Raw genomic sequence first — 23048 nt, forward strand, 5'->3', positions numbered from 1 at the left:
TGTGTGTGTGTATGTGTATGAGTGTAACTGTGTGTGTGTGTGACTGTGTGTGTGACTGTGTGTAAGTGTACGCGCGCGCGCGTGTGTGTGTTCGTGTGTGTGACTGTGTGTGTATGTAGTCGTGCTGTCCCCACAACTTGGATCCATTGGCCTCTAAAATAACAGGATCAAGGAAAACACACAACACACGCAAGAAGCTTAAGGTGTCGCAAACTAATCGGCTGGTCACCCTACCGTGATGAATACCCTGTCTACAGTTCCTTACACAGCCGTTCGAGCGTATTTACGCGTGAAATGATGACGGTGATTTGGTTGGGTGTAGATGCCCGGCGGCATGGCCAGGCCGTTTAATAACTGCCAGGCCGACCAACCCATTGTCGTCACAGCGCATGTAATTGTACGGAGATTATTCTGGAGACTTTCGACCTTTCTGTACTCGCAAGTTGTGTTGTTCCAAAATACGCTCGGCTTTCCATAGTTTCTGAGGAGATTCGCTGTCCTACACCTGTTCCCCGACAAGGATCATCCAAATATACTTCTTTCAGCAGTCTTGCTGCTAGTCTCGCGTTGTCTTGGACCTCGGACTAGCACTCGCAAACGTACGTGTACAGTATCTAGGAGTCGGACGCTACACACCTCACGTATCCACGTATGTCACCTTGCTACGCCTGCGCTGTGTTTAAAATCCATGGGATTACACCTGCCTTTCATGGAGTTTCTGTGCAACGTGACCGACAGACACTAGAGCTTGTTCTAGGACTGCATCAGGCCGTTGAATATTTGTGATTTTACAGCACATATCCCAGGGTACTCGCTGTACATGTGGATGTAACGTCGTGGGAGTTCTGGGCGTCATATCGGTGTGTCACCACAGGGAACCGGCACGTGGACTTTTAGGCGACGTAGCCAAGGAATTCTTGCTTCACATCATAGTATAGTTTTCATATGTCGTGACAAAACAGGCTTATACCAATAGCTGGAGATAATACCTTCGCCACAGGAGGTCTTTCTAGAGAATTACAGTTGCTGCTTACACCACTGATAAAAGACAACTACAGCTCTGAATTCCGCATGATCGTTTGAACGTATATCCTGGATACACTTTTACAACGTCCTGATAGCAAACAATCATTGCAGCTAGCTACGAACCGAAAGACATAGAGGGAATTACAACAACAAAACACTTGTGTAAAGACTTCTACGTTGGTAGTCTTTTAAACGAAGCCAGAATGTGTAAAGATTACAGTGCAATGAAAAGGCAAAGAGCCATGGCGTGGACTGTGGTGCAGGTGCTGGGAACATTGTTGTTGCTGAGATTTCCTTCAACGGAAGCCAAAAGCTTAGGTAAGAACATTATCAATTGGTTACAGTGTTTAGATATGTTACACATTACAGCTGTCTTTATATGAGAAGGAAAATGTAAGGTTGGGAAGAGGCAAGATCTAAGTAAAAGTTTCTCCCAAATTTATAAACCTTGAACGTACTTTTGCTCTCAAGATGACAAGATCTTGGAAGGCAGAGATAGGTACATATCAAGGAAACGTCGTTGAAATTAATATAAGTGAAGTCAGTAAGAATCATAAAGTCACGTTATTGGTAAACCATATTGCAATCGACAGCTAGCAGTCTTTACATCTGTACATGGTAATTATATAGACGATAATCACTACATGCGTGTCACTAGCTTATAAGATAAGAGAATCTCTGATCTTATCTGACCTACGGCGTTATTTTTTGAAAGTATATATTTGGTTATTTCTAATAGTCAGTCTCAGACTTATCAGTTATATCTTCCAAGGGGTTTGGAAATCCATTCGGATCAGGAAAATAATCGCGGACACAAGAGAGGATATGTCACTGAGGACAGGACAAGCCGTGTGACCTTGGTTGCTTTTGTACACTTATACAACGTGCCATTATTACTACATTTATCCATACTTTGTTCGATGAAGCCAGCAAAAAAAGCCAGCCAATCTTCTTTTGAAGTGTGACCCCTAAATGCACACGTTAGAAAATTGAGGAGGACGAGTCATGGCCCGAGGACAGCGAAATGACCCCAGATGTCTGTAGCTAATTGTCACAACACTGAAAGGTCTCCCAGAATTAGTTAACTGTCAAGGAGTCTGATATATATCGTGAAAACCGTTGAACATTGACATGACGTTTACATTTATCATTCCAAAAGAGCGTAGTGTACGGAGTGTACGGGAACATGTCTGTTAGCTTGAAGGGTTTGTACCTGTGGCGTGGCGCTATCGGAGACATGGCCGTTCTTTTCAGAAAAACAAGTCGGCTGTGTACCATCCTATCTCCCCTTAAGCATAGGGGTAATTATCTGGAGGTAATAGTAGCTGGCGGATATGGACTTTTATCGTCTCATGTCAACTTTCGTTGAACACGCTGTCCATTTGCTTGACTTGCTGCAGTTTACAACTGAATAACTGACGTTTCAAAATGTTTTCTCATAACCTCAACAATCTGAAATGAAAACTTCCTTTCTGTGATTACTTGTCTCCATCAAAAAGCAAATGCTAGGAACACTGGAAATCATGTGGCGCTTGTAGCTTGCAAAATGTCTGCCTTTTGAAATGAATTCACAAGTTCGTTACAAAATTAGACATGTCGAGTTTTCCTTTAAATGGGTAAGAATATGCTGCCAACCATGAGCCTGCCCATTTGTGCGAAGAATCATCGTAAACTGAAGGACCTCGGTGTTAAATGGAGCTGCGAACACACTTTAGCTCTACTGATCACCGATGTCAACAGGTTTTCGGTAGATAAATCAGAGTGACAGAAATGAGCTTGATGGATGAGCATGTCAACAACAGGGCCGCCAACATTGTTGCGTGCTAATTATGGCGGCGGATGAAACAGGCAAATAGCAACATTTTGTGTGCGGCCCACCGTGCACGGTGTTCCCACGCCTGGTTTTACACACAAAGTATCTAAGCGGCAATATTCCAAGTGGCTAGATCGCTACATTTCCCGCCACGACGATGTTTGTATCAAGACCTCACATCCTGTGAAATACAAGCAACAGCAGATCCAGTAATATTTTTCATAAGATTGTTTTGAAGTGAAGTGGGTGGAATGGGAGGAATGTATACAAGGTGTTTGACATTTCGACACGTTTCTCACATGACTACACATGATGAGATTGTCCAGTTACCCGGGCACAGTCATACTTGATGATCATGCGAGTGGAAAATTGGCTGTTTCACAAACGCCAAACATGTCAAGATAAATGTACTGTTTTGCCTTGGTGGAGTTTTATTCTTCTCGATAGCGATACATGGGGCGATGTTGGAGGGGGTACACGATATGACTCTTACTGGTTAGAGCGATCTCAGAAGTCCCCAGCCCTACACATTCCACTAATCACAGGACAAAATACAGGTTCTCTCACCACATTACGATTTAAGACCAGCTAATAAACTCTGTAAATGGGTTAATGACTAGGTTTCGTCCGCTTGGAGACACACACAAAGATATACTATAGTAAAGACCAAATAAAACCATGTCAAGATGTTGCTCACTCTGAAACAACACATCCTGAGGTGCCGTTCTGTGTCGGACAGAAGTACCGTCAAGGAACTTATTGTACCGTGCATGTCATGGTTGCATAGTTAAAGCTGACCAAAGTTACCCCCCAATCACCCCTATAGTATAGGCTGTAGACACTTGGAAAAAATCAATGTCTGGCCAAGAATTTTTAAACATTACTTTCAATTGATAGGGCACTTGGTACGTATTTGAAAACTGAAGACCGCTTTATTATCTTGTTCATGGTTGCAGAGTTATAGCTGACCAAAGTTACCCCCACCCACCCCTATAGTATATGTATAGGCGCATTAAAAAAAACAATGTCTGACCAAGAATTTTCAAATTTTACTTTCAATTGATAGGGAACTTGGTAGGTATTTGAAAACTGAAGGCCGCTTTATTATCTTGTTCATGGTTGCAGAATTATAGCTGACCAAAGTTGCCCCCACCCACCCCTATAGTATAGGCTATAGACACTTTGAAAAAATCAATGTCTGACTAAGAATTTCAAACTTTATTTTCAATTGATTGGGAACTTGATAGGTATTTGAAAACTAAAGACCGCTTTATTATCTTGTTCATGGTTTCAGTGTTATAGCTGACTAAAATCGCCCCCTAACCCACCCCTATGGTATAGTATAGGCTATAGCTATAGACACTTTGAAAAAATCAATGTCTGACCAAGAATTTTCAAACATTACTTTCAATTGATAGGGCACTAGGTAGGTATTTGAAAACTGTACTCTCCAAGCAGAGGAGGGGTTTCGGCTGGTTTTTGACGTGTTTCTAGGCGTTTTTGTCGGGCTTTCTACTTTGTCATGTATTTTTTTTGTATAGACAACCCACACTTTCAATTGATAGGGCACTTGGTAGGTATCATAAGAAAACTGAAGACCGCTTTACTTTCTTGTACATGATGCAAGTAGGTTTGAATGGGATAAACCTCCTTGCGTGATGCCCCTGTCACACATAGCCGACCATGGCCTCCCGACCTTCTCCAGACCATGGTGGGGAGTTAGTCGTAAGCAAGGTCATTCTTCTTTCATACTGCCGAACCCTTGTTAACAAGGCTTATTGGCAGCTGCGCATGGGTTATAATTTGACAAACATGGGAAAAGGCGCGGTCAATACACAAAAACGTATCCTGTAGGTGCAAAAGACAACACAGTGAAGGTAATATTTACATATGTACAAGACGTGAGGGGGTGACTCAATGCAGCAGAGTCCTCCCCAGTTCGGACTTGAACTGGGCGAGGGACTCTGCCTCCACCGCACCAGGCTCTAAATCATTCCATTCCCTGATTGAGCGCGGGAAAAAGGAGAGCCTGTAGTAGTTGTTCTTGCTCGCGATGGCCTGCAGAGTTTGTGTGTGATTGGTGCGGCGGGAGCATCGAGCCACCTGGAGGAGCCTGGTTGAGTGTGGAACGGAGATGATGTTATTAATGATCTTATAAAGAGTAACCTGGCGGGCAATTTTCCTTCTCAATTCTAGGGTTTGCCAGCCCAGGTTATCCAGCATGGCTGAAACAGAACTTGTGCGTCTGTAGTCGCTAAGTACATACCGGGCAGCTCGTCGTTGTACACTCTCCACCCTTCTCACCTGGTCCTTGGTATGAGGGTCCCACACGCTGCAGCTGTACTCAAGGGTTGGTCTTACAAGGGCCATGTAGGCCCTACCCTTCACCGCTGTGCTGGAGATCCTCAGGCAGCGTCGCAACATTCCAAGGGTCCTGTTTGCCTTGGAGGTTATTGATTCGACATGCTTACCCTAGGTTAGGTTTGCAGAGATGGAGATACCAAGGTACTTTGTGTTACTCACCTTTGCTAGGGGATGACCGTGTAAAGAGTAAGTAAATGAGACAGGGTTTCTAGAGCAGGGGACTGACATGACTTCACATTTTGAGGGATTGAAGGCCATCAGCCATTTATTCTCCCATACACTGATATCGTCAATGTCGTGTTGTAATTTCTCACAGTCGTCCCTGTTCCTGATGCCCATCTGCAGGATGCAATCATCGGCGAAGAGTCGTACCTTTGCATATGCAGAGTGTTTAGGAAGGTCATTTATGTATGCCAGGAAGAGAATTGGGCCTAAGACTGTACCTTGGGGAACACCCGAGGTCACTGGCACTGGGTCCGAGGATTCTCCCTCTAGCACTACGGTTTGTGAGCGGCCTTGCAGGAAATTCTGGATCCAGACAAGTGTTTTACCTGTAATACCATAAAACTTGAGTTTGTGTATTAGTCTAAGATGCGGAACTTTATCAAAAGCTTTGGCGAAGTCCATTATAATAAGGTCAGTCTGGATCCTGTTTTCCCTGTTGTATGCCAGGTCATCAGTAAGAGAAATGAGTTGAGATTCGCATGATCTACCTCGTCTGAACCCATGTTGAAGGTCGTACAGGATGTTATTTGTATCAAAATGTGTCATCATAGTACTCGCTATAATGTGTTCCATGATCTTTGAACAGATGCATGTCAAGGAAATGGGTCTGTAGTTGGCAGGGTCAAGTCGGTTTCCTTTCTTGAAAATTGGGGCAATGTTGGCCTCCGGCACGCAGCCGGTTTCAAGACTTTTCTGGAAGACCACCTGGAGGAAGGGGCTTAAAGTGGAGCTAAGTTCCTTGAGGACACATGCGTGGACGTGGTCCGGTCCACATGCTTTATGGGGGTTCAAGTTGTCTAATAGGGTCTTAATACCGTTTACATTTATGCAAATATCGGACATAGCTGGGTGCGGGCTAGGCCCCATGTCAGGTAGGGGGTCCTCTACAGGTTCGGATGTAAAGACAGACTGGAATTGTGTATTTAGAAGGTTGGCCTTGGCCTTGCTGTCGGAAACAAGCCTCCCTTCGTTTTTGAGCTGAGTGACCACAATTTGTTCGGATTTCTGGCTTTTAAGGAAACTCCAGAGTTTTTTGGTACATTGCTTACCTTGTTCGGGGTCGAGGTCAAGCACTATTTCCTCAATGTACTTCCAGTAGCACTCTTTCATTTTCTTGTTTATTTCCTTTTTAAAGTTGGTGAGTTTTTCTTTCCTTTCTGGTGTTTTTAGCTTTATTGTTTTTCTGTAGAAGCGGTCCCTCTTTCTCATTAGGCGTTTGAGTTCGGGAGTCATGTATGGTAGGTGTTTCTTATTACCGGACATCTTTGTGGGGACGTACTTGTCAACACAGTTTGATAGTTTAGAGGTGAACCTATTATATAGGTCATCTACTGAGGTTTCGCCTTCGGATAGTTCTATGAATTCTTGAAGTCATCCATTTCATCACGGAACTTATCCCATTCAGAACGTTTGTACAGGTAGATTTTGCGGGGTTTGGCCTTTTGTTTCTTGGGTCTCAAGTCTGCCTCAACAGACACTATATCGTGGTCGCCAATGGGAGGTAAAGTGCGAACACAGGTGACACAGTTATCGTTTGACATGACTACTAGGTCAAGAGTATTATCGTACCTGGTGGGCTTGTCTACTACCTGTGCCATGTTGTAGTCACTCAGCAGTTCTAAGAACTGGCGGTGTAGACCTGGGTAGGGACAGCCTGGCTTAAGTATAGGCTGCTGGGGGTCTGCCCAGTCCCAGCCTGGGAAGTTGAAATCGCCAATAATCCATACGTGATTGTTACGTTTATTACATATGCGTTCCATGGATTGTTCTAGGCAGTCAAGACTGATGCTATCTCCTACTTGAGGTCTATAGTAGGCACATATGTTTAAACATTTAGACCAGACAAGTTCTATCTTAACCCATACCATTTCACAATTTGTTTCAAGTTGTGGTTCTTGGGTACAAAGAAATTCGTTAGAAACTGCTATAAGCACGCCTCCATGATTGTCGTCCTGTCTGTTTTTGTAGAACACTTGCATGTTGAGGTAGCTTGGGATATATTCAGCAATATTACATGAGCTATCTAACCAGGTCTCTGTAATTACCAGAATGTCAGGTTTAGTCTCCTCTACTAGGGTTTCCAGTTCTACTTTCTTGTTCCTAAGCGATTGGAAGTTTGCATTTATGAGGCGCAATGGCCTAGCGTGGGACCTTGGTTTGTTTTGGTTAGGGAGTTTCGGGGAGGATGCAGCCTGGGGGATTCCTGGGCTGGCATCGCTTAAAGGACTGAACGGGTTGGGGGACTACAGGTCACCAGAGGCAGAAAAGAATGAGGTGGACAGGTTGGGCAAACCACAGTTCAAGCAAATCCATGATACATTGGAGTTACTTAAAAAGGGGTACATGTATGAGCTTAGGCCCTGACAGTCATGGTGGAACCCAAAATCACAGTTGTCACAGCATACTGCTTTCTGTTTGAAAGTCACAGCTTTTCCACAAGAACCGCACGGGTATTTTGGGGGCCGGGGACCGGGATTTGTTTCCAGGTCGACGGCCTGCGCCATAAGGACAGAGCAAATGTAGAGCAAGCAAAGCTTGTCTGATGTTCTCAAGTATCTAGCATGTCTCATAAAGATGCCAACAGAACCAAAATGTAGGCTATGCAGTGGAGCTATTTCATTGCTGTTTAGGCTAAGGACGGGGTACCAAGATGATAAAGTCGGTCGCGACTGGGCGCTCCCATCGGTAAACATGAAATATGGCGGCATCGTCCTACACACCTTACCTGGGCCATGTCCGGTGGTTTTAGCCTGTACTGAGTTCAAAAATAATAATAAGAACACCACTGACCTGAGAATCATCAGCGACATGGCGGCGAGAGTACGCTGGAGGTTATGAAACTCACGTGGAAGGCACCAGAGACGTATTGACTTGAGCTCGCCCTCCCACCCCTGGTTTCGGGTGGCAAGTTTTCTGAGTTTCTGCTCGTTTAACACACAAAAGTTTAGTCCGGCACACTTCTAGGCATCCCTAACACCTTTACAAGCCAAGGGGGGTAATGTGGGGCTTCTGTCGGCTGTTAGTAAGGGTGGGGAAGCGGGGGAGTGAGGGGAGAGATTTAGGAAAGCGTGTGGGTGCGACGCATGCGCAGTTTTTGATGTCGCCATTTTCTAGTTGGGAGTTGGTCGGTGAGGTTGGCTTTTACATTGTTGTCCGAGAAGCCTCTTGTGTTGTCCTTCAAAGTCTTTAGATTTTGAAAAATCAATGGCGGGAAAGTCATATTCTGCTTGGATGCGATCAGAGGAGCGAACTGGAGCTAGATAACATGGATTCAACATCGACCTTGGTCGGTGAGTTGTCGGGAGCAAAGTTGTGGAAAGGTCCTGAATGTGTGAAAGGGGCTTAACACGTTGTGATTGCTCTACATACCATTGACTTTCAAACATTGCAGATACCGCTAACCGCTACATACTGATAACTGTATTTCCCTTTTCAGAATGCACCGCCAAGGCAGCCGACGACATCTGCGAGGTGTCTAAGGAACTCTTCAGGAAATTTTCCAATGACTTAGACTGGGAGATGCGTGTCCTTAAAGACGCAGAGACAGACAAGCTCCTCCTGGAGGGCCTTACGGAGACTAACCGGAACGTGTCGGTAAGAGATAAAATACGGTTTCTGATTGGTCAGGAAGAGACCAATCGCACGACATCAGCTCCTCATCATGATATCATAGAGTGTCTCACAGTAACAGCGAACGAACCACCTGGTCTCTAGAAATGTCATAGCTTAGCTGGTAAATACGATGAATAAAACTGGCCCCGTGTTTCTCTACATGCTCAGTATTTTAAAACTTCATATCTGCCCCCTAAAAATTTCTACCAGCAAAACATGTTTACATTACGACAGAAGCTTTTTACTACTCTACCATCAAATGAAGTTAGATTCAATTGTTCGTCAATAAGTGATCAAGATTCTTTCTTTTTTTCTTACTTCTAGGAGAAACTTCAAAGGTGGGCGGCCAAGATGACCAAGGATACGAGAGAAGCCATAATGGATTCAATGCCAATAGATTTCTTGGTAAGAAAGTATTATATTTCTTGCAATTTCTTGGTACGAAAGTGCATCTGAATATCTTTATAATCTTATTTATATAAAACTATTTGAATTTGTTTTATTTTGGCCTTTTAGAACTCGATATATAGGGTTCTGTACTTTGGTCCTATCTCTTTCACCACACTATTTTGTTGTCCAACTTTTGTAAAGTTTTGCCATGTTGTTTGTAGGCGGAGAAGATTGCAGTGTACAGCATCTCCACCAAGAATAGCGCCGCCATGACCGAGAAGCGGGCGAGCTCGATACTGCAGCGAGGCGGCAGGCTGAAGGACAGGAGAAGTAATTTTATCAGTTATCATAATATGCATTCTCATGTAAACAGAATACCAATCAAAGTGAAAATATGCAACAATGTTTTATCTAGAAACTGACAACTGTGGTGAAAATAAGGATAGTAGAATTTTTACACTAGATTTTAACGCTATGGATAGTCAAACTAGTGCTGTAAATGCATTTAAGTTCGCGGTGATTTATTTGATGTTCACAGCGAACTTAAATCTACAGCGAAGATGCTCGTTTTGTCTTCTGCCCGCCTACCATCTTGTTTCAACCGGAAAGTAATAACCACTGCGAACGCTCCATTTTTCCTCCCTACCGCGAAATTAAATGATTTACCTCATTGAAGGATATAAACCTCCAGTCCTCCTCATGTGTGTTATTTTGCTCCAGACCGTTTGCTTGATGGCTTGGAAGAACACCTGTCTGACACCAGAAAGACGCTCCGTCAAGCCCGCCGAGACCTTTACGAAATGCAGGCCGAGAAGATCGCCAACTTTAATCCCATTCTAAGAAGGGCATACCAGGAAAACAAAGCAGCTGAGGAAAGTAAGTTACGATACACAATCAAAAGTTATACCACAAAACATGTGTTTTCCGAAATACTGCAGTTATACGTCTGTGATCGATGATGAAATATATTTCCATATTAACTTTAATCATACGTTGATGAAGGTTAGACATCCAGCTGATGAGATACACGTACAAACGTTCCTCAGGCAACTGGATAGATTTTGTAAACGGTGAAACGTTTCAGATAGCATCTTCTATCTTTCGTCAGTGAGGTTTAGTAACTAAAGGTACATGCTTAAAGTACTTCTTTTCTAATTGAATACCATCCATGAAGAGACCATCCAGTAATCGCTCTTCTGTGTGGTGACGCCTGTCTTAATGCATAAGCTTTATCTGTATTTGCCTACGTTTCCCCTGCAGCACAAGACAACTCTAAGAGCTGGGTCGTTACCAGAATAAGGAACAAGCAGACGGAGTTTACAAAGAGCCTGGATGACCTGGCACAACAGGTGGACAGAGCGGATGAAAAGGTACCTTTGATTTGATATAGATGATATGATTGACAAACTGTAGAAAGTATACACACAAAATGTAATATGTAAATGGTGATTGTGATGTTCATAATAAGATTGGCAAATTGTAGAAAGTACAAAGTATACAGACACAAGTATGTGAATGGGTTTTTACCCTACACAACCAGTTGGTGATATATTTGCGCGTGTTCAACATTGTTTAATGACGTATATAGTCTTGAAACCAGATGACCAGACTGGCGGAAGACCGCCAGCAGTGGAGAGATTTCACTGAGAGCCATGCTGCCCCGACGGCTGACTAAGCTATGGGAGAGAGTGGATGAGTGAGTGATAGTCTTGAAAGCGAGTAAAAGTGCACGTATATACTAATTACAGTGGTGATCTGGTATATGTTTAGGTGAGAATAGCGGAGCAGCTGAACGCGGCTAACGCCGACCGACCCCGCAGAGACCTGATGAACACCGTGCACGCGGAGGGGAACAGCCTGATCGCCGCAGTCAGCGCCGCTACACGCGTCAGGGAGGACGTCAAGAGGGCTCTGGACGGAGCGAAGGAGTTGAAGGTACTTCAAGAACATACCATCAATGAAAAATCTGGTTATGAAAATGACCAATGGCAATGGCAACTGAAATCTTTATCATCGCACAATAGTTATTTTATTGTAAAGCATTCATTTAAATATGGAGACATAGTGATTACGCCCTCAATTTAACAGACGTATATTACTATTAACGCCACCACTAGATGAACCTCCTTTACGGAGGTAATAACGAAACAACTCAATGGCTACAATCCGAACTAGAATTAGGATCTCAGACTCTTCGATGTGTGTCAACGGCGTCACCAAGCGGATTAAAAAAGAAACAACAGTAATATTTCCAATATTCCGATTTTACATTGGATATTCAAGAGCTAAGGAAATAAACGTCAATGCTAGATTTAACCAATCAGAAGACACATTAGAAAAATGTAGAAATCCATTGAACTTACCCATTGGTCACCACTCGGTAGCCAATCAACACTCATCGCAGGGAACCATACGGGTTACTTGGTGTTGTAATTCCCGCAGATCAAACATTAGGCTATGTCGATTGGTCAGTTTATTTTATTGGACCAATCAGCATCGCCATAACAAAGTTGCCGGCTTAGTTGCAGTTCTATTTCATTCCGCTGAATAACAGCGGCGTCCTTGTACCGCGACGAATTCGAGAAGCGACTTGACATATTATAATAATGGACACGAACACACGAGGGGTCGTATAGTATCATAACTTGGCAAGCGTGTGGTGCCGGTTCCAGATCTGTTGGAAGTGTAAAAATGACACAGACAACACTCCAACTCCACATGTACCACTACGGTAATGTGTTGCATATGTGACTGTCACGTATTTTGGTCCTTCATTTTGGGAAATCTGTAGACACCATTGGTCTTTAAAAGTATTTCGAGCCCTGGCGTACTATGTGTCCCTTTTTCGATGCCATGTTGATTTGGTCTACCCAAGGAGGCTCCACAAAATCATGCTTGTTGAATCCTATCCTTGTGCGGTTGATGAAGTTCAAGATGCCGCAGTTAGCGAACTAACAGATAGAGGGCGCTAACACTTTACCGTGCATTAAACTGAATTAATGAAGCTAGTACATGGACGTGTGTGGCTAGGAATATAAGAAAATCTTTATACTCCCAGAACATCTTAAAGAACAACTCCAGACAGACTGTTGCCACCATCGCCATGTACGAGCGTGTGCATGAAGTGGGGGACATGTCGGTCTTAGAGAACCTGACAGAAGCGGCAAAACAGCACGCCGAGTACCTGAGGAACAGGACCAGGGACATAGAGTGGTAGGTGTACTGATCCAACCTGAAGTATGTGGAAAATCAAATAAAAGATGGTGTTAACTTTTTAATGGTTATCATGACAAATGGTTCAGCGTGAGATGATCATCAAATTTAAAACTCAAAACGTCTTCAACCAATTTTGCGGCGACAAGAGTTAATTTCCCTAGACAAACAACTGGCAATTGATGTCGATGTGCTATTTGTTCTTATTTCGTGAAGAAAATTACATATGTGGTCAATCTATGACCTACCTTCCCTCACTCACCACTCCAGGCTGAAATCTAGTGGAGGAATTGTATCCCAAAAGGCATTGCAGGCCCTGGTGACATATCAGAACGTGGCGGACATGATTAAAGAAGCGGACAAGTTCTCAGCAGCGGTCAGTCAGAGATAGGTTAGACATAGTCATGAAAAGTATATATATGACAGTGACAACAGTATAGTTGCAGGAAAATGCAATAACGAACAAGGGGGGGGGGGGGGGAGTGCAGTGACATGTTGTTCAAATGTTGTGTGTATGAATACAGAACATGCATGTTTAATATAAACAGGTAGGTACAACCGGTGTTGACATACAGACATGTGGCAATGTTTTCTACGTACCAAATTCTGGACCAGAACAAGTGCGAATACAATAGCAGCATATAACTGGTATATGGTATCCTTTTTAGCTAGTTTGGTCTCCTGTGAATATGATATCATCAAAAACAATAAGGATAATAAGGGTGATGACATAAGAATAAAGTCATAAGTATTTGTTATGTTCCCGATCCCTTGATTTTCAGTTCGAGAATATCTCTGACATCAGATTCCGCAATCCAAAGCGGAAAAGTCGCGTCTGGATGGATCAGGCCCTCGGCCGGAAGTCCACAGTTGATGACGGTAGAAAACTGTTCTATACATTTTTTTTACACTTAGCGTTATAACATGGAAATACTGTTTATATTTCTTTAGATACAATACTAGGTCTTAAGCGTTTAATTGTCCAAGTTTCGAAACCGCTTCTAATCAATGCAAAGCACTTGCAGTAAAGATGTATTAATGACCATCGATACGACACTTGAAAAGAAAATATTATCTCAATATCTAACAATAAAGTTTGAAACTTTCTAGGAAACGAAATGGTGTCAACAATGGTACATACAGAAACTCTTTTTTGACCAGAAATTAGGTTAGCATTTAAATTAGATAAATATTAAAATGTCCAAAGCTATAAACATTTCAAAATCTCAATATCCAAACATGACGTTTGATGTCTTCCAGTACTGAAGCCCCGTGCAGACGCTATGATGGAGACCGCTGCCGCTATGACATGGAAGCTTCACAGCGGGAGGGATCAGCTGAAGAACATCGAGGCAGCCCTCAACCGGTGCAGAAGTACGAATCACAGCTGGCTTAACATCTCGTGTCCTGGTATAAAGTCGAATGTCCCTGTTGCTCAACTGTCAGCAACCTCACAGTTGAAATGCTGGTTCCAATTCAGTTCGGTAACTGGGAGACCCTGGTTCCATCCTGGAAAGGGGCTTGGTTTACCGTCGTTCGGAAGAAACGTGAAATCGGGTCCCGTCTTCGAAAAGGTGCCTCGAGCACGTTAAATGGGAACGGCTAGCAACCCCTCCCTGTAGAAATATACCCTGCTACTGAAACAGCAAGGCAGGAAACTTACTGAGTATGTGCCACTAGACACTACAATGGTCTGAACGAACGAATGAACGAACTGCCATTAAAAGGCTGATGATAAAAAATGATGATGATAAACAAAGCAAAATTTACTTCAGTAGTTCCAGTACTAGCCTGTTCTTGATAGGTTAGTATAGATTTTACTGACTCAAGATAATCTACGTGTAAATTATCATTCAAAATGGCGTTCTATTTACACACAGGTCCAGACCCACCCATTTACCGGAAAAAGAAGATTAATAGGAGCAAGAGGAAAGTCGCGCGGGCGAACGCTGCCATTGAGGACATCATTTCGGGAAAATATCTGGTTGACGCTGGACTGTCAGAGCAAGCTAGGAGTGGTAATTATGGCCATAATATACCCCTTAGTTATGTTTCAGTTTACACAAAGCATCATTCCTTAAACTATTCAAACTTTAACATCCGTGGAATCGTTAACGCCATTCCTTGGTCAACAATTGTCAAACAACTTTGCAATATACATTCAAGTGTTTTTTCCCTTCCAGTTAGCGACTTGGAGGAGGCAGTTCGGTGGTCCGAGCGACATTCCATCAAGGAGGATCTCGCTGACACAAAGAGCAAACGTGAGCTAAACATTCATGTTAATCACGATCAGGTTCTCTCTAGCCACATAAAGCGTTTATCACACTACAGAATTAACCATAGTTATACTACAAAATGACACTACGACGTTCACTGAAAGACTCGAAATAGTTGATAATAGGTTTACAGATTCGGAAATGGGCTTAGCATGTCGTTTACCACCATGATAAGTTGTAGCTGTTTCAACTCTCTGGAACGTTTGGACGTAATTCGTACCTCAAGCTGTTCTACTTCGTACGCCTTCGGTTCTCTGCTGCAGTGAGCAGCATGCATTCAAGCATCGCAGAAGCGAAGGAGATCCGGGAGGAGCTACAGATGCAGTTCGCCTACACAAGCGCTGTTGTGGACAAGGATAGGGTGACTGAGAGCATCAAGGCCATCCAGGACATGATCAGGAAGGCTCGGTACAAGGCTGCGCAGGTTGGGCTGCATACTTGTCACTAGATAAAGTTAAAAAGAGGATATCAAATTTGTTTTTGGATAAAGTGACACATTTTGTACTGAATCACAAATACCTTTTGGAAAAAAATCATCTAAAGGTCTTTTTTGCTGATGAAGGTACGATGTATCGAGGGTTAAGATCTAACTTGCCTAACTTTAATGTAGAATTCTGTCTTATTCATTTCATACGTTTAGTTCAATTTCATCCCGTGTGTTTTATTGTCTCCATGAAATATGGAACTGTTTTGGGTGCGTCTGTGTGTGTGTGTGTGTGTGTGTGTGTGTGTGTGTGTATGTGTGTGTGTGTGTGTGTGAGCGTGTTTCCAGATTTTAGTAGTTAGCATAACATAAAAACCTCTGGATGGATTGTGATGGTATTTGGTATGTGGATATGTGTTGGAAAGACAAATATCAAGGTCAATTTTGGGCCCCCTGGTGTGTGACCTTGGTACTGCACTAGAACGTCAGGTTTTTGTATCTTTTTACCTGTTTGGTTTAATTTATGTTTGCAGATAGCCATTCCGATGAACTTCGGACGGACGAGCATTGCCAACCGACACGGTACGGCCATCAGGCTGGAGCAGCCGGAAGTCCTGGAGAACCTGTCCAACCACAAGAACTACTTCACTCTGTCACTGGACGTCAAGCCAAGGGACCACGACGGGACGATATTGTTCATTGGGGATCCCAAGAATGTCAGTATCCAATTGTGGTTTATAAACTATCTTAGTGTAGAAGAACAGGTGCATAGATGGATAGTCTAGGACGACATGTCGGTAACGTGGCTATGTAGGCCATTGGCCAGAGAACATACCGGCCCCATATGGGGTGGCAAATTCTTATTGTGATTTTCTAATAGTAGAAGGTTTGTGGTGCATGTATATTTTTTGATGTGATAGCCAGTCAGGTATGCAATCAGACTTTAAGCCAATCACATTATCAATTGACCAGCGCATTTGTGCTTCAAATAAGGGGAGGGGCATCAATCAAACATCAATATGGGGTCGAAAACTTCGAACGTCTTATAATGTGACAATGCTGCATTGTCACATTATAAGACGTTCGAAGTTTTCTACTTTTATCCATCAATCCTTCCTTGGCATGGGTCTGAATTACATTTTGAAAGACACAAAAATGAATCATGCCAAATGTTACAATGTCTGGTTAATAATGATTAAGTATCACCCAACAGGCCACCGGGGATTACTTCGGTCTGGAGCTGGTAGCGGGGAAGGTGCGCGCGTCCTTTGACCTGAGCGGCGGGTCCGGCCGCTTCTTCGTGTCCGCCTACCGGACCAACCTGGCACTGGACAGCTGGTGCAACATCAAGGTCGAAAGGTATCCGATGTTTGTTTGTTTGTTCGTTTGAACCTTTTTTTATTCTAAAGTTTATTCTTTATTCTTTGTTTATTCATGACATCATTCATGAGAAGCTTAACTTGGCCTTTAGGCCACTTTTCATTGAGATCATGAGGGAAGAGGTGATGAGTGTCAGACAAAATATATAACTAAGATACAGTTTACATAAATTTAAGTCCTAATAAATCTATACACATGTTATTACACATACATGGTACACAATAGAATGAGAGCTGGTATATGGTTCGTGTCCGTTCGTTTTGTTTTATTTCGTAAACATACTTAGATATCTAACATTGCCCATTTTAACTTTAATATCTCACTCAAATGGATGGATAAGATATTCAGGCAGTGAGAGCTAGTACTAATTCTGCTATGATCTTTATCTTGTAATAGATAGAGTACGTGTAATAGATAAAATCACATGCATTTTACGATTAAATTTTTCTCAAACCGAGTGCATGTGTGTATCTATAAGCTTCAATTGAAATTAACCTGTTTTGAAAATGATTCTGAGTAATTGTTGATTTTTTTTTAGGGTAGGTAATTTTGCCAAGGTCAAGGTAGAGTCAGATTCCACTAACCTTGAAACTTCCGGAACTGACGGGTCCAACTACATCCTGTTTGATCTCCCGGAGGATGCTGGGATATGGGTTGGAGGCGTGCCGGAGGGCTCAAACGTAGGTTACTGTTTATACAACCGTCCGTTTTCATCGATATCTCTGCTCATCTCTGCGTAAGATAGGAATAAATGAATGATTCATAAAGTAACGTTACATAGGCCAGACAGCGAGGTTATATATAACAGTTGTATGTTCGTCTGTATTTTTGTGGATTAGCCGTTACCAGCGAGAGCTGCCTTAGCTGACCCAGTGTAATGACTTGCCAGTCTTCATTGTCACTAAATACAATACAAATACATGTTGACTGCATAACATCGTGGTTATCGATGTATATTGCCAATAAGTATACTAAGCAAGTATTTTGCTATTGAGTAGAAAAACGCTAGCAGTATCAGCTTGCATTGTCTCTTTTATATTATATGTATCCAGGCACCTCCAGACATTTCTTCCTAAAAGCAGTATCTCGTACAACTTAAATTCGGATTTCCTACACAGTAAACTTTGACGGAAGCAAACAATCATAGCGTCACGAAGTACCAAGAAATTTGATCTGGTTTAATCTATACCCTATCATTTAACCCAGCTTCCAGAGAATATGGCACTGGATGGAAAAAGCTTCACCGGAAATATTGACAACCTGAAGATCGGTGAGATTCCCATCAGTCTCTGGAACTTTCGAGATCACCACAAGTTGATGTCCCCTACCATCAAGCCTGACAGGAAAATGTAGGACTTTCTTTTCTAATAAATGTAGAAAGAGCCGCAAGCTGATTGCAACAAGAGAGAGGTTATATCTAACATTCTATGTATACAAGATCACAAAACAACATAAGATTATCTTCTTTTGAAAGGCAATTCTATATAGATTCTGTAATCATCAGCAACACAGTTTATACCAGAGAATTGTAAAGTTGAAACTTGACGTGAAGCCTCATGATCAATTCAGAATGGCGTCTTCATCTGTTCAAAACTGCCAATACAAAAACTCTCTTGCACTCGTTTCTTACCTGTGTTAACCTGTGAATACACGATCGAGAGTCAATTTGAGATTAATATCTATATCTTTAACATTCTCTACAAAGTTCGATGGGCTAGCTTTATTTTCTGATTGTCAGGAAAGCCTCCAAGTCCTATCGGAGTGTTTACCTTGACGGCAGCGCCTTCAGCTACACCAACCCCGACCGGACGTCTTCTGTCGACATCTTCAAACAGGAGAACATCGTACAGATGATGATCAGGCCTGTCAGCGAGGAAGGTCTTCTCTTCTTCCTGGGAGATAAGGTGATTGATTGGTTGAACCAATGGTAATAAACGAATGATCAAATGAAGAGACTACAAAATGTCCTATGACAGTTTCGCGATTACAACATTTTCCTGGTGACAAGCTGAACGAATGAAATAAAGCCCAGACTTATCAGACAACGTGCGAATGAATAAATGTAATTCGATAGAAATGCATGGATTAACATGCGCCTGTGAGTACTAGCGTGGACTTAAAAATGTATGTGGTAGCTTAAAATCTTGCTTATCACTCCTGTAAAAATCGGTGACTGTGTAGTTGGTATGATGTTTCGCACATACATAACATTCCAGCATACTTGAACAAGTGGTAAGAGATGGCAGATAATAATAGTCTTGGCCTCTTTTTTTGTCCGTGTGCAGTCTTACTACATCTCCCTGGAGCTGCTGGACAACAGACTCGTGGCTAAGACAAAGTTGGGCAGTGGAGACCCTCCCGCAGTGGTACAGTCGGATAACACCGTCACAGACATGCTCAACCAGCTCTCCATAGGGTTCATACAGGTTAGTTAATACATTAACGACAAACGGTTAGTTAACAAGCTAAGACAATCAATTACTGAATAGAGAGACGTCGTTGTCACATAAATGACCAACTCCGTGTTTTTAACACATAAACTTGATCCATTAGACAGAGAACCCTCAGCGATCTTGCTTAGATTTGTACAATCCTTAATTTTATATTGGCAAATTGATGCAAAACTAAGACTTGAGAGACAACAAATTTCATAAAAGTAGATTCTTATGTATAAATATTGTGAGAGATCTGTCACACATTTGGTCACTCAGCGGTGGCTCAGCTGTCGCAGTCTCCAGAGTACCGCAAGTCGAACATAGTCATCTCTGGTGCCATTGTTTCAGATCACCGTGTTGACCAACACCGCCACGCCTCAGTGTGACGGACATGGCTCCCAGCGGTTTCTGGCTCTCATCACCAACCAGGATGTCAAGTGTGTGGAGATGGAGCTACCGTCTCGCGAAGCTTCGCAGGAGATCGGCAGCCAGGCGTACATCGGGGGTCTCCCGTCATCGTTACGACCCAATGAGTAAGACCCAGTGGCAGTGCAATGTCTGTATGATACTCTCGTAAAATGGTCATAAAAGGTCTCGCATCTATTTATGACGTGTAAAATCCAAAGTGTTGGTCATCGTGATGTTGGCACTTAGGTGTAAATGTTGTATGTGACTATATACGGTTTGTAACCTTTTTTACTACTAAGTAGCCGATAAATACTCGAAGCACTAGTAAGTTACTCTGTTCATAATCACAAAGGGAGGTTCGAAAAGTGCTATCTTCAATTTCAGTTTAAAAGAGCCATACGGCGCTTGCTTGATGATACATGTGTTTTAAACTAGGAAGACCAACAAATGATATTGTTTTCTTAACCTTCCCAGGATATCGTCCCAGGTGTACGAGGGGTGTGTGATGAATCTACACATCCAGCGGATGTACAGGCAGATAGAAATCTTCAACGGCGGCATCATAGGTGGCTGTCCGTCATTGGTGAGTTCATAGTCTTCCAGGTGTGGCTAAACTACCACATTGTGCTTGGGTTATGACTTACGATGAAAAACAATTCATTGTCTGCTTTGTTACGTTGAAGAAGAAAAAAACATTTCCACTACAAAATGAGGTGCTGATAGTCCCTTTTATAAGTAAACCTGTATTATAGACAAAAGTTAAAGTTTATATGAAGCTCAAAAAGACAGGTTCGAGAGACGTTGGCTTTCTTTTCCTGGTGCTTAACAATTTATCAAGGGTTTCGCCAGTTTTGTTTCGTCTATTTTCGCTTCAGGTCCAGGAGCTTCACTTCATCAACCCTGACACGAACTACCTGCAGATGGCGTGGGTGAGCGGCCGGTCCGTGTACCGCAACTTTGACGCCACCTTCGCATTCCGGACAGACATGGACAGCGGGCTGATGCTGTACGTGAAGGGAGACACGGAGAAAAACGTGCGGCTCATTTTTTTTCTATTTTCTATCATTTTTATTTTCTGGTAGAAGGCACAGACCTGTTGTAAACGTTTATACAATAAGAATGCACACATTAATCGGTGGCTGACTAATATTAGGGTAATATGTGGAATTACATCTTCTTGGTAATGCTAGGGTCACATGTACAAACCGGCGCCCGCTTGGGCTGTTTGCGGAAACGAGAATTACAAGTGTTCGTTGAGTTATGTACACACATTATGCTGATGATTAAGTTTTTTACAATCTGTGTGTTTTGCTGTCTTTCATATCATACTTTTCGTTCCCGTAAACTGCCCGGCTGGGCTCCGGTTGGGAAATGTGACCCTAGCACTACCTAGGAGATGTAATTGCACATATTACATAATCTCCAAGCAGATCTAATGGTTACGAAGACCGTATCCAACTGGCAACTGCAATGAAAACTTCTTCTGCCAGTTGGAAATGGTCTTCTCAACCATTAGATCTGCTTGGAAGTTACATATTACATGCCAAGGACTACGTTATATCATACCTGAAGTATGCATCAAAAACAAATTTATGTAGACATCTGTCATGGTCACAGGCCTACGACGATCCACAAGTAGACAATTGTATTTTAGAACCCATGATTTCATTCATATTCTATATACTTATTATCAAAATTAAAGAACGTCATTGTTTAACATGTATATGTTCTTGCTGTTTGTGTAGTCGTGGGCGGTGTCTATTACCAACGGAAGTGTCCTATTTGCGATGTTCGGGGACCCAACAGGTGATCAAGCCAGAAGACTGACGAGTCTCTCACGGTACGACGATGGGAGAGAACACTACGTCAGGGTCTCTAAAGAAGGCACGAGGTATGGACCTTATTTGCCATCGATACCTAGAAGAACGACTGAGCAAGTTCTAGATAAGAGTTGAAATGATCAAATGTTTGTTTTTTAAATCAACTTCAAATCGAATCTGGTGTTACCATCTTTTAACGGTGAATATTGCGACCCACTTACTGAGTGATCAACACGTAGCAAGACCCGACGGTCACTTTGTGTACATGAGTAGAACTATAAGACAGCAGTCTTCTCAGTTTTTCAGTCTTGACAACGTAGCATTGTGTATGATATTTCCTAATTACTTATTAGAAATAAATTGAAAATAAACTTTCTTTCATTATATAAACGGTTCGATTGAACATAAATGTGTGAATTGTAGTCGTTGGATTGTATCAGCTGATTTACTCCTCTTTCCAGGTTAACTATGCAAATAGATGACAAGAGGGACATCCCTGCTACTGAAGTGGAGGATGTCTTGCTGCAGACCCCGGAGCTGCTGCTAGGGGGCGTGGCTCGTGGGATGACTCCCTTGACGTCAGGACCGACATGGCTCGTCGACAGCAACAACCGATTTGTCGGATGCATGAAACACTTGCTTGTCTCATAGTAGGTTATGTCTTTTTTACTACTTAATAGTAGGTATCAGATGCTTACAATGACCAGACTAATGATTGACAAGAAGAGCTGTACATTGTATTTTAAAAAAAAGGCTTAAACGTTCCGTTTCGTTTTATTGAGTAGTTTAATTTCCCCATCAGCATCAGTGCATCTTTTTTACTAATAGATATCAAAATGATCGAAGTGTGAAGCGTAACAGATGAGCTTTAGTTTAGAAACCTACAGTTTAATGAGTGTTTTGGTACTGATTTCAACTTCCAGTGACAACACAAGAGGAGAGGTCATAGATTTTGTGAACAAGAAGCAGCGTCAAGACGTCAACTTTGGGTCTTGTTGAGGTGACTCTGCAAGGTGAGGAAATCAACGTGACATCGTGACGCTTTGAAGGCGTTGAAGAAAGGACACCTAGCGGAACAGCGCCATCCTTCAGTTAAACCCTGGAAGTCGGCCACTACCATAATACTGTTTTGGCGCATCAACAAAACTGTATGGCCTCTGTCTACCAAAATGATAAGACGAGGACTGCAGACGTATTTCAAAATAAGTCATTCATAAGATAAAAACGTACGTGATAACGAAGGCGAAAACGTTTCCAAGTGAGATGATGACCATCCAAGCACACAGATGACACAATATTAGATATGCCTTGGTATTTTCAATATTAGACAGAAAGTATGTCCTTGCATGCATGATAATCTTTGAATGATGGCAGATAATTAACTTTTGTAGAAGCATAATTTATCAACTGGTAGAATAATGAAATCTTATATTTTTATCTAATTTATTGAGTTGTAAGATAGCAGGGGAACTAGAAGACGGTGAGAAATATGTTGCGCACCTCCATCCGAGTTGTGATCGTTATACATGTAGTATAAACTGGCCTATTCGTGGTGTAGAAAAATAAACATAGTTCATTTTAGTTCATGTTACGTCTGTTACTTGATTCTATCAGGCTTTGATTTAGATCTGGTGCACAAGAATTGGAGAAGAAGCGTGATTA

General features: G+C 42.5%; 1 protein-coding gene across 1 annotated transcript; it reads left to right on the forward strand.

The window, feature by feature from the left end:
- Positions 1-381: 381 nt before the first annotated feature.
- On the forward strand, positions 382-22967 carry LOC136427814 (laminin subunit alpha-like). The gene is made up of 26 exons (XM_066416992.1): positions 382-1344; positions 8865-9022; positions 9365-9445; positions 9652-9760; positions 10151-10306; positions 10691-10800; positions 11201-11365; positions 12489-12643; positions 12914-13019; positions 13426-13522; positions 13904-14017; positions 14524-14661; positions 14827-14904; positions 15183-15343; positions 15877-16059; positions 16557-16702; positions 17262-17403; positions 17930-18072; positions 18462-18627; positions 19009-19149; positions 19507-19691; positions 20041-20149; positions 20442-20600; positions 21312-21457; positions 21848-22036; positions 22310-22967. Exons 1-26 carry the CDS (start codon positions 1230-1232, stop codon positions 22383-22385), a joined length of 3528 nt encoding a protein of 1175 aa, XP_066273089.1. The 5' UTR covers positions 382-1229; the 3' UTR covers positions 22386-22967.
- Positions 22968-23048: the final 81 nt, after the last annotated feature.

Source organism: Branchiostoma lanceolatum, chromosome 2 (genome assembly GCF_035083965.1).
Source record: "Branchiostoma lanceolatum isolate klBraLanc5 chromosome 2, klBraLanc5.hap2, whole genome shotgun sequence".
In the NCBI taxonomy this organism is placed as follows: Eukaryota; Metazoa; Chordata; class Leptocardii; order Amphioxiformes; family Branchiostomatidae; genus Branchiostoma; species Branchiostoma lanceolatum.